Source organism: Peromyscus leucopus, chromosome 20 (assembly GCF_004664715.2).
Source record: "Peromyscus leucopus breed LL Stock chromosome 20, UCI_PerLeu_2.1, whole genome shotgun sequence".
In the NCBI taxonomy this organism is placed as follows: domain Eukaryota; kingdom Metazoa; phylum Chordata; class Mammalia; order Rodentia; family Cricetidae; genus Peromyscus; species Peromyscus leucopus.
This window is the reverse complement of record NC_051080.1, coordinates 41,752,591-41,765,510: the sequence shown is the minus strand read 5'-3', so window position 1 is coordinate 41,765,510 and position 12,920 is coordinate 41,752,591. Positions and strand designations below refer to the sequence as shown.

At 46.3% G+C, this 12,920-nt stretch overlaps 1 protein-coding gene across 1 annotated transcript in view; it reads right to left on the bottom strand.

Moving 5' to 3' along the window:
• Positions 1-12,514, bottom strand: part of Laptm4b (lysosomal protein transmembrane 4 beta) — a 64,498-nt gene extending 51,984 nt beyond the window's left edge. The window contains exon 1 of the mRNA XM_028884459.1: positions 12,116-12,514. Within this exon, the coding sequence (XP_028740292.1) occupies positions 12,116-12,214 (99 nt within the window). The 5' untranslated portion in view covers positions 12,215-12,514. The remainder of the gene's footprint in view (positions 1-12,115) is intronic.
• Between the last annotated feature and the right edge of the window lie 406 nt (positions 12,515-12,920).

Sequence of the window (12,920 nt, the reverse complement as noted above, 5' to 3'; positions counted from 1 at the left end):
TGCTTAAGGGGATGGATTGACCACGGGCGTGGTTACCAGGTGTCTGGAAAGTCTGCACTTGGCTGTGCTTAGTGGGGGGGCTTTTGCCCCACCCCTTGGCATTGTGATAAAAAGCCCTTTTGAAGAGACAGAAAGGGCCGGTGGATATTGATCCAGGTCCTCCCAAAGCTATCCTGTGTTTCTCTTGTTATCTTTCTATCTACAAGTTTCTCATCCCTCTCTCCTCAAGAGTACCCTGGGTAAAAGTGGGAGCTGGCATCCCATAAACCGCAAATAAATTCATTCTCCATATTTAAAAAAAAATGTTTGTGGATGGGTGTTTTGTCTGTGTACATCTGTGTATTATGTGTGTGTCTGGTATTCATGGAGACCAGAGACCAGGTGCTGCATCCCCTGGAGCGGGAGTTAGTTACACACGGTTTGGAGCCATTGTGTGGATGCTGGGAAAAGAACCTGGGTCCTTCGGAAGAGCAGCCAGTGTTTCTAGACTGCTGAGCCATCTCTCCAGCCCATTTTTAAATGCTACTTTATCTTAATGAAGGTGAGCAGCTGGGCACAGGGCACTGGGGGGAATGGAAGCAGGGACCATCTCACCCCAGAACAAAAACGCTGGCTAGCTAGACATTACGAGAAAACGTTCTAAGGGGAAACCAACCAACCATTTGTGCACCCCCTTTGGCCACCAGACAGGGAACCCCAAACAATGAACATTTCCTGAGGAATCTCATCCTGGGTGGGGGAAAGCAAGAGGCCTGTTACCAGCCAGAACAAGAGCTTGCCCACCAGAAGGGATTTCTAAGTTCTGACATCTGTTAGACCACCTTGCAGGGCAATGCTAGGCAGAGCCATACCTGGATCAAGACTGTTTGGCTACATTACTGTTAGAATTCCTAGCCACTCGCCCAGTTATATGACCGCACATGCTCTGTCCAGTAGCCAGGCAAGGTGCTTAGTCATCCTAGGGCCTTACGTCCTACTAATCCGTGTGCTGCATGATCATGTAATCTGTGTGCAGCGTGGTCATATAATCTATGTGCATGCACGGTGTAGCTACATAAGTGCATATGCGCATGTGCGGGGAACCTATAAAAGCAGGTTCCACCTATTCCTCCCCCCTCTTCCTGCACGGTCATTCCATAGGCCTCCGCACACCCCTTCTGTTCCCTTCCCTAATAAACCCTCATAGAGGGTTTGGTTGTAGCTCATGGCTTTTCTCACATGGTAAACAGTGCCACTTAATAAATGACAATTACCCTCTACTTAAATCCATGTCAGTACGCAAACACCTCCCTTTGTTCCTATTCCTAATTGGCCATACTGAATAAGTCCCTTTTCTCTGCTTTCTCTTTAACTGGCACATTGATGGCCAGGCCTGGCTTGAGACTGCCAAAACCCAGGATTTGGTCCTAATACTTTGACCTTGTAAATGTGGACCTAAGCCACACCTTATGGTGGAGTGGGAGGCTGTGAGAGCCTAAATTACATTTTAAGCTTTAATTACTATGCCTCAGAGATCCATGAAACAAAAATGCCTCTGATCTGCAATTCCCTTGCCCAAGGACAGATAGTTCCTGAAATGCTGGAGGCTATTGTTCATGGGAGATAACAAGCCACATGTTTTCACTCCCCTAAACAAGTTTGTTTGACCCATCTGCACCGGATGTGCTTGGTCACAGGTGGGCAAGAGGTTCACAGGCAGGAAATACATCAGGATTACACTTGCCCCTGATTGGACCTGATGGGAAATGCAATGAATTGTGGGTTTTCCTTCTTCAGCCCTTGCCATACTTGATGCTGGGCCATTTCCCAGAGCCCATCCACCTGGCCAGTATTTAACTAAAGCTTGCTTCAAATTTGGCTTTAAACTGTGGTAGTGGTCTTCTTCTCAATCACCTCCATTTCTGCCAGTACCGAGCCCTCCACCGAGATGACCACAGACACTGACTCCTCCACCGAGATGACCACAGACACTGACCCCTCCTCCACAGAGATGACCACAGACACTGACCCCTCCTCCATCGAGATGTCCACAGACACTGACCCCTCCACTGAGATGACCACAGACACTGACCCCCCTCCAGAGACCACACCTGACCCCCCCCACAGAGATACCACACACGACCCCCCCCCCAGACCCAGACACTGACCCCCCACGAGTCCACAGACACTGACCCCCCCAAGTCCACACACCCCCCCTCCACAGAGATGACCACAGACACTGATCCCCCTCCACAGAGATGACCACAGACACTGACCCCTCCACTGAGAAGTCCACAGACACTGACCCCCCTCCATCAAGTCCACAGACACTGACCCCCCACCGAATTCCACACACTGACCCCTCCACCGAATGTCCACAGACACTGACCCCACCACCGAAATGACACAGACACTGACCCTCCACTGAGATGACCACAGACACTGACCCCTCCTCCACAGAGATGACCACAGACACTGACCCCTCCACTGAGATGACCACAGACACTGACCCCACCACTGAGATGACCACAGACACTGACCCCTCCACTGAGATGTCCACAGACACTGACCCCTCCTCCACCGAGATGACCACAGACACTGACCCCTCCACTGAGATGTCCACAGACACTGACCCCTCCACTGAGATGACCACAGACACTGGAAAAATTCAACTGTATTTTTACTAACAATTTAAAACTAAATTCACATTATTAAAGAGCCAGGCGGATTTCTGTGAGTTCGAGGCCAGCCTGGTCTTCGGAGTGAGATCCAGAGAAACTCTGTCTTGAAACCCCACCCCACCCACACCTCCCAAAAAAATCAATAGCAAGACATTGCTCGGGACCAAAGAGACCAGGCTCAAATCAAGATGGAGCCCCCAGTGATGCAGCTCATCTCACCCGACTGGAGCTGGGCAGTGTGAGAGACAGCTGTGAGTTCCCCAAACGGTCCTGAACCAATAGAGTTCCCTCAACCTTAACCCCTACAGAACAAAGTAACCTGTTACCAATCAGCTACTTCCCTGCTGCTCCAGAGGTAACTTTGAAATGACCTTTCTTACATTGTTTCTTTCGGAAGTCAACCTCGGCTTGGCTCACTGTAACACTATTTTACAGAATGAACGGCTGTCTGATTTTAGGATCAAAAGCAAATCAATTGATGTCTGTAAACAAGGGAGAGGCCCTCGCTGCCAATCTGTCCTGAGTGGATGAAGAGAATGATGATACCCAAAGCTGTCCTGACTTCCACATCCACTCTATGGTGCACATACGCACATACACAAAGTAAATGTATATTTTTAAAATTATTTTAGTTTTTTTTCCAAGACAGGATTTCTCTGTAGCCCTGGCTGGCCTCAAACTCACAGAGATCTGCCTGCCTCTACTTCCAAGCACTAGAATTAAAGGCGTGCACCACCACGCATGGCTATTTTTTAATTTATAAATAGGGCTGGAGAGGTGGTTCCATGGTTGAGAGCATTGGCCACACTTCCAGAGGAGCCAGGTTCAATTCTCAGCACCCACATGGTGGTTCACAACCTACAGTTGCCAGGGCTCCGACCACCTCTTCTGGCTTACACGGTACGGAACACATGGGGGTGGGGCGGGACACACAAAAACACGTGCAGGCAAAACATAAAACAGAAATCTTTCAAAAACTAATGAAATAAAAATGCATAAACAAACTGTTTAATTATGTTTTGTTGCGGTAAGCATTTCCTTGACCCCTCACAGAATCTGAGAAATATTATCCCTTGAAAGAGCAACTGCAAAGAGAAATTTTAAACTTTAAAAGTTTGATTTTACTTTATAAAAAAAAAAAAGGTTTATTTTATGTGTATAACTGGAACTGGAGTCACATACAGATAGATGTGAGCTACCATGTGGATACTGAGAACTTAAACCCGGGTCCTCTACAAATGCTCTTAACAGCTGGGCCATCTCCCCAGTCCTAGTTGATTTTAATTATTTTAATCCTGTGTGTGTGTGTGTGTGTGTGTGTGTGTGTGTGTGTGTGGTTATATGCACCTGAATGCAAGTGCCTGTGGAGACCAGATGGGGGTCAAGTCCTCAACAACTGTGGCTCCCTCTTAACAGCTACCACTTCTCCAGCTCCCCTCAAGTTCTTATTGGTGACTGCAGTGTGATTTTTGCCTAATTTTTATTTTGCTTCAAGCAAAATAAGAACCAGTTCAAGCCTTTAATCCCAGCACTCAGAAGGCGGAGTCAGGCAGATCTCTGAGTTCAAGGGCAGCATGGTCTACAGAGAAAGTTCCAGGACAGACAGGACTGTTAACACAGAGAAACCCTGTCTCTAAATAAATAAATAAATAAATAAATAAATAAATAAATAAATAAGAAACAACAACAACAACAACAAAAAAAACCAGTTCATAGCCTTCAACAATTTCCAGTGTTCCAAAAGTTCTAGAAAGCCAAGGAAGTGAGTTAACTGCTTGGTCTTGAGAATCACTCAAGCCCCAACATTAACCCAGCTGGCACAGTGATGCTCACTCACCTGCATCTTCTTTCGGAAGATGGAAGCAGGAGAATCCGGAGTTCAAGATCATCCTGGGCTACATAGGAAGTTCTAGGCCAGCCTAGATACATGACACCTGTCTCAAAATACAAACGCTGGGGCTGAAGAGATGTCCCAGCAGTTAAGAGAACTTGCTCTTTCAGAAGACTGAAGTTCAGTTCCCAGCACCCACGTACATGTAGTGCGCGGGCACGCACACACACACACACACACACACACACACACACAAATAAAATAAAATCTTAAAAATAAAAAAGCTCCCCAAAAGGGGTAGGTCAGGAAGGGAGAATTCTGGCCTCTTCCTCCTTCATGACGGAGACTGAAAGTTGACAAAACAGATTACAGGAGTTTTGTTTTTGTTTTTAGACAGGGTCTTGCTATGTATCCAGCAATCCTCCTGCCTCAGCTTCTCTGTTAGAATTACAGGTATGTGCCTGCATGTGGAGTACAGTTAAACATACTGTACTTCGTAATGTAAAGCCCACTTTAATCAAGTTAATACCTGATATTCTGTTAGATATGCTTAAAGGGGTCATGGGAATTTGATATTAATAAACAGCTTTGATGGCAACCTTTAATTCTTGTCCAGCTTGTCTTTAAACTATCTTAACTGGGGTTGGAAAAGTGGCTCAGCACTCAAGAGCACTGGCTGCTCTCGGCAGAGGACCTGGGTTCAATTCCCAACAACCACATGGCAGCTCACAACCATCCAGTTCCAGGGGACCAGACACCCACTTCTGGCCTCTGCAGGCATCAGGCATTCATGAGCTCAGACATACATGCAGGTAAAATGCACATACATATAAAATAAATATCGTTTAAAAAGTGTTCTAACAACCAATAACCATTAGTAAAACTTTACCCATAATGGGGGAATATATGATATGTGTGTGTGTATCATATACACATCATTCAACAACCCCACCACCAGCTGATATTTTACAGAGCTGCCCTTAATTCTCAGAGAGGAGGAGCAGTGAAAAAAGGCCATTTGTTTAAATAAGTAAAACTATCCAAATTGATTCAAATCAGATGGTTAAAAGCCACATGGCAACCGAGATCTAACATAAATCCTTCATCTATATTACACCATCAGCAAATGAGATCTGCCTGGAAAGAGCCTGCTAGAGGTGTGACGCCCTGATCTGCCTTTCCAGCCCTCTCAAACACCCTGTTCATTTTAATCTGCCCTAAAAGCTGGCTAGCCAGACATGGCAGCCCATACCTGTACTCTCAGCACTTGGGAGACAGAGGCAAGAGGATCTGACGTAAGTTCAAGGCCAGCCAGGGCTACATACAGAGTGAGATCCTGTCTCAAAATAACAATAAAAACACCCTGTATACACTATCACCCCTCTTCAGTGGTTCCCCTACTGCCTAGACAATAAAACTCTGGCTCCTCAGCCCAGCATTTCAATCTTTTACAGAGAAAACACTGGACAGTAAGAACTATACAGTACCATGAGTCAGCCCATATTATGCCCTGGACTTACTGACAGTCGTATAATTTGACAGCTGGCAAGAAACTATTCATCTTAAACGACTGCATTACCGCCAACCGCACCTGACTCGAGATTGCTCTGAGGTCTAAATAGGAAGGGACATGGCAGCTAGGTGTGGTGGTGCACACCTTTTTGATCCCAGCACTCGGGAGGCAGAGGCAGGCAGATAGAGCTCTGAGTTCAAGGCCATCCTGGCCTACAGTGTGAGTTCCAGGACAGCTAGGGAAACCCTGTCTCAAAATAATAGTAATAATAATAATAGTAATAATAAATATAAATAAAGTGAAATGAAATAAAAATAAACTTTAAAAAGGGACATGACAACACAATAAAAGATAAAACACAGGATGCCAGATTGACTGTCCTATCCCCAGACAAGTCAATAGTTATAATACCATAACTTTGGGGGGTACAAAGAGGACACATTAGGCGTGAAACACAGGTTGGCCAGGCCTTCAAAGTGAACTACATAGTTAATTTGAACCAGGTGGCAAAGCCAATAAGCCCAGCTATTCTGACCTCTCACAGCCTATAATCTGATACACTGTCAACTGCCCTATGAATATACCTAGAGGACAAAAAGCACAGCTTGCAACATCATAGCCATTCGTATTTAAAAGTATATCTAGGGCTGAAGAGACGGCTCGGCAGTTAAGAGCACTTACTGTTCTTCCAGAGAACATGAACAGGGGTCTCAGTACCCACACTGGGCAGCTCACAACAGCCTATATTTTTAGCTTAAGGGACTCCAACATCCTCTTCTGGGCTCCAAGGGCACCAGCACACAAATGGCACAGATAAACACACATAAATAAAAATGTCTTTTTAAAAAGTGGGAGAGTGGGGGCTGGAGAGATGGCTCAGTGGTTAAGAGCACTGGCTGCTCTTCCAGAGGACCTGATTTGATTCCCAGCACCCACATGGTGGCTCACAATTATCTATAGTGGGATCTGATACCCTCTTCTGGTATAAAGGCATACATGCAGATAGAGTATCCATATACATAAAATAAAAAGGATATCTGGAAGACAAAGGGATAAAGAGATATTAACTGTTTAAGATAGATCAGTCATTATTCTACAGTAGTGAGAGCTAATCAGAGCATAAATGAGAAATGATGGTAAGAGGAAGATTCAGACAAAAAAATAAACAGGACATGGAGCTGTAATGGAGAGACCAGGGTGTCAGAACCAGGCAGGGCTGGAGAGGTGGCTCAGTTATTAGGAACACTTTGGTTCCCAGCACCCATGTGTCAGCTCACAACTGTCCAGTGCCAGAGGACCTATGACCCCCTTCTGACCTCTGAGAGAACTGCATGCACATGATGTATGCACATACATACATGCTGGTGGACCTTCATACACATAATTTTTTAAACTAAAAATAGAGGCATTGAGCTGGGGAGTCTAAATGTATAGTCAGAGATGAGTATGGGAGAATTTGGGCAGAAGGGGAGACGCCAAACTCCTTCAATGCTTATATCTTACATAAAATGGCTTAGCATTTGCCTAGAGCCTAGCATGTCTTCTTAGAGGTCGTGTTTAGCTTACTTACAACTAATACTATGTAAATATGACATAAATAATTATACTGTATTATTTAGTGAATGATGGAGGCCTGCATATATCCATTACAGATACATTCTCAAACACCGAGACTGACAATGTTGAACCCTTGAATACAGATCTGCTCTGATGGACAGTGTGGTGATATTTTATCTATATACCCCAATAAAGTTTATCTGAGGATCAGAGGAAAAAGCCAGCCACTAAAGTAAACATAGAGGTCAGGCAATGGTAGCACACATCTTTAATCCTATCACTCCGGAGGCAGAGATCAGTCTGGATCTCTGTGAGTTCAAAGCCACACTGGCAACAGAGCTGGGCGTGGTGGTGTACACCTTAAATTCCAACACTAGTTAACCATAAAGGTCTAGAGGTCTATACAGATAGATAGGAAGTGACAGAGCTGGACTGGAAGAGGAAGTGATGTAGCTGGGTGGAGAGGAAATGAGATGGCAGAACAGAAAGGCATATGGGTAGACAGGAAGTAGGTCTCTTTGGAGGAGGATCTCCAATCGGGTAAGAACGTAACTGGCTTCTTTCTGCTTTTCTGATCTCTCAGCTATTCACCCCAATATCTGGTTCTGGGTTTTTTATTTAATAAGACCTTTTAAGATTTGTGTTACAGGAGAGAGAGAGAACATTCCAGAACGCACAGCATCATTCTTCTACACATTTCTTTCTTTCTTTTTTTTTTTTTTTTTTTTTTTGGTTTTTGGTTTTTTGAGACAGGGTTTCTCTGTGTAGCTTTTGTACCTTTCCTGGAACTCGCTTTGGAGACCAGGCTGGCCTTGAACTCACAGAGATCCGCCTGCCTATGCCTCCTGAGTGCTGGGATTAAAGGCATGCACCACCAACACCCGGCCTTCTACCCATTTCAATAGGCTGTTCTAAACTCATGGCAATTTTCTTGGTTCAGCTCCTGAGTGCTGAGATTACAGGCATGCTCAGCATTAAACAGCCTTTTGAAGTAATAAATGAATACCAACTTCTACTTCACAGAAAAGCTAAGACCACATATAGATTTTAGAAAGAAAACATTATAGCCTTTGATTTCATAGGATACAGAAAGTATTAACTTTGAAAACTGAACTTAAAATCTTATACTTCTGAGTGATTTCTAATCACCAAAATGTCTCATTAAAGAAAATGAGTTTGACCAAGCAGTGGTGGCCCATGCCTTTAATCTCAGCAATCAGGAAGTAGAGGCCAGCCTGGTCTACAGACCTAGTTCCAGAACAGCCAAGGCTACATACACAAAGAAACCCTGTCTCAAAAAACAAACAAAAACAAAGAAAAGAAAATTAGTGTGTAGGGCGAGGAGTCACTCCTTTAATCCCAGCACTGGGAGGCAGAGGCAGGCGGAACTCTACAATTTTGAGGCCAGTCTAGTCTACATAGCAAGTTCCAGGACAGCTGTGACCACAAAGAAAGACCTTGCCTCAAAAAAATAAGTAAATGGAAGGAAAGAAGAAAGGAAGAGGAGGAAGGGAAGGAGGGGAGGAAGGATGTGGAGAGGGAGAGGGAGGTTGTGGGGAGAGAAGGGAGGGAAGAGGGAGGGAGGGATGGTGTGGAGAGAGGGAGGGAGGGAAGAGGGAGGGAGGATGTGGAGAGAGATGAAGGGAGAAAAAGGGAGGGAGGGAGGATGTGGAAAGGGAGGAAAGGAGGGTGTGGAGAGAGAGGGAAGAAGGGTGTGGAGAGAGAAGGGAGGGGGGAGGGAGGAAGGGAGAGAGAGAGTGTGTGTGCAAGAGTGTGCAAACCAGAGTCTGAGAGATTACAGTCACAAATACATATTTAAGAACTGGTATCCAAGTATGTAGTTTCTACAAATTAATGAGACAGAGCCCAATAAAAAGACATGCAATTGGTTCATAACCAAAGCCAAACTCCTGCACATCACTCTTCATAAGGGAAATGCAAATTAAACGGCACCACTGTATGCCTCTAGACTGCTGAAATCTAAGTGACTGACAGCACCAAATATTGGTGAACGTGAGACAGCTTGTACTTCATCCTCTGTAGTTAACAGAGCAAACTGAACTGACCACTTTGGAAAACTGGCTAGCACTGGGTGAGTCAGCCATTTCACCAGGTGAGCAATGGTTCCGCTCAATAGTATCTACCCACTGCAAATACAAACATATGTCTCAAAACAAAATCTTGCTAAAGAATGTTCAGAGCAGCTGAATATATATCAAATACCCCAAACTAGAAACTGCTCAATCCCTGGCAAACAGACAAATAAGGTGTGGTGTATTCACAGAATAATGTTCAGCAAGCACGCCATTCATACATTCCAACAGGAGGAAGTCATGCTAAGTGAAAGGAACAGAACACAAGTGTACACAGTAAAATCTGTAGGAAAGTGGCCTGCTCCCCAGTGCTGACAGGCTCAATGAGACCAGGTAGAGAAGAGAAAAAGAAAATTTCAAAACCTTTAGTTATGCAGGTCTATACATTTGCCAGTGAACTGTACAAGTAACAACCGAAGCTCACTGTATGTGAATAGTGATCTAATAAAAAAAGAAAACTCTAATGGCTGAGTCAATGTTTTATTTCTGAAAACCTTTGATAGTCAAGGCAAAACCACAACTTTTTAAAAGGTTTAAAGGGGGGGATGGGCCAGCTATCACTTGAGCTGAAACCAAGGATGGTAAATACCTGCTAGCTCTTAACCTCCTCTTCACTAGGAATATTTAAATTTGGCTTAACTAGCACAGAACACAACATGCAGGACCTCACTGGTAAACAGCAATTAGAAAACACGCAGAAAACAAATCACTTTATTTGTCTCAGTCTACAGTGGACTCGGAACACCCATCCACTCTTAGCCTTTTCCAGAAAACTCTTTCTCACACCAGACCATGAGGCTAGTGGGGGGGGGGGCGTTTCAGGGAAGGAGGAGTGCCTGATTTTTCCTCAAGCCTTAGACCCCACCGACTTTAGCCTTTTTAAATGTAAATTAAGGTTTTGGATAACCAAATTATATTTAAAGCTGTAAGGAGCTCAACTACTGAAGACATGTTTCAACAGTATTGTGAAATAAGTAAGATTTTTGTGTAAAGATGGTGAGTACTGGACCCTGGTTTCCTGTCTAGTAGCTTGTTTGGAAGCTATTTTGCAAAAGGCCTCATTTCCCATTGCAAATACCCCCACAAAGGGCAGGCTCCTCAGGAAAGGAAGCGTGTGGGAACGCTGCTTTTATCACCGATACCGCCTGGTTGGCCACCTGCCAACTGCGGGGCTCAAGTAGATTTATCTCCCCTGTAGATCATGTAGTGCATTTGCCTAATGCAATGCCCTAGATTTTACAAATTACATCCACCCAAGCGCTTGCCAGCCTGCTGGTCTGAACACTTCCAAGGAAGATACAGACATCTGCAGGCGACTGTCTGCCCTGACCATCCACAAAAGCACTTCTCGAGACTGCTCACTATACTCCAACCCTGATTTTAAATTTCTGTAAATTCCTTGGCTTTAAGAAAAGTCAGGGTTGGGCCGATGCACTAATGTTCAATCTGCATTCACACTGCACAGCCAGAACCCACACATATCAACAATCTGTTGGAAAGCTTATAGGGCTAAAAATTTCTATTATATAGCCATAATGAGCCCAACTAAAGGAAACTTGAGACTATAAATAGCCAATAACATCACAAGGGAGGGGAATGCTTTGCTTAAAATGGCACAAAGCAGTTTATAATTCGATATACTGTATATTTTTTAAACTATCAAATATTAACTATGAGCCACCAAGGGGGGGCGGGGAGAAGACAAGTGCTGAGGGATATAAGAATGTATTCTAACTAAAAAGTTATATATGCCACTTAACTACCACCTAAGGCGCTTCATCTTGCAGTATTATTCATTGCCAAGTAGCTCGGACCTAACTCCCAAAAATGATGTCACAAAATCCAAAATGCAGAGGAATCGACTCAAGGCTGGTGCAGTTCAGGGCTGCCAACCATCAACCAAGGGCAGCGTCACAGGGCAAGAATCCATCAGGCTTCCCGGCCGCCCAAGAGAATCACCGCTTGTTCTCTACACAAATGAGACCTTAAAAGCGCCAACCCGAAAAGCCATTTTTAAAAACTGCATTTGCCCGCCGTGCCAGCTTGGAGGGATCACCTGTCCACGGGCAGGAACCTGAGTGGGTGTAAGATGGCTTCTCCAGGCCGACTGGGACACAGTCACACTGCGGTGCCTTCCCAGTGTAAAGGCTTTAAAACAAGCATGTGCAGGGAAAACCCACTCAAGACCGGCAAGAACTTCCCAACCGTTTCGGCTCGGACGCGAACTCACGGCAGTGCCGCACCGGGGTGGACGTGCATGCCGCACACCCCGCAGGGCCCCGAGCCCCCTCCCCGGCCCCCGCCGCTGCAGATCGGCTCTCCCCGAGAATTAACTTTCTAATAATACAACTTTAGGCGGATGATCGCGGGCGGCCCCCAGGCCGAGGCCGAGCTGGAAAGACTCGGCGGCGCGGGGTGCGCGGCGCGCGGGGTGGCCCCCTCGGCGCCCGGCCGCGCTCACCAGGTACCAGACGCCCAGCAGGATGGTGCCGGTGCGGACATGGCAGCACAGGCAGCAGCTGTGTGAGTAGAACCGCGTCCAGGGCGCGACCATCTTCATCGCTCCGACGCGCGCACAAGTTTGCAAGAGCCTCGTCCGCTCGGGTCCCGGCCCCGCTGGCCCGGCCGGCTGCTGCTGCCCCTCTCCTTGGCCGCTCCGACGCCCCACCCGTTCGCCCGGCCCCTGGCTCCGCGATGCCCCGAGAGCTCCGAGCGGCGGCTGCGGCGGGACACTGAGCTCGAAGACCGCGGCGACGCGAGGGGGCGGGGGAGGCGAGGCCTGGGTCACGTGGCCAACCGGGGCTCGTGATGTCACCGCCGGCTCCAGCCAGCTGCGGGCGTCCAGAGCGCTGCGCAAGTAGATGCGTGGTTGTTGGACCTTCAGGGAGGCTCCGGAGCTTTCCTCCGGCAATGGGTGCAACTTTGCTTGGGATTCATTCCAGCTGTGTTTGCCTCGAGTCTAGCTTGCAGATAGATAATCGGTGGGTGCTGTGCCAGGACTGTAGTTATCTTGCAAACTGGAGGAAGGGAAGTGCGTGGTATGTATGGTTCCAGTCAACTGCGGTACTTTGAACCACTGCGGAACCCGCTGAGAGCAATTTGTCTCAGCTTCCCAGCTCAATTACTCTGGTAGCAATCTTTTCCCAGAAAATAGGATGTGTGTCAAGGGCATCCTCACTGTGCTTCGGCAACATTTTTAATAATGACTGAAGCTGTAAAGAAACAATTACTGCCGTGAGTTCTTTAAGACACAACACAACGTTGAG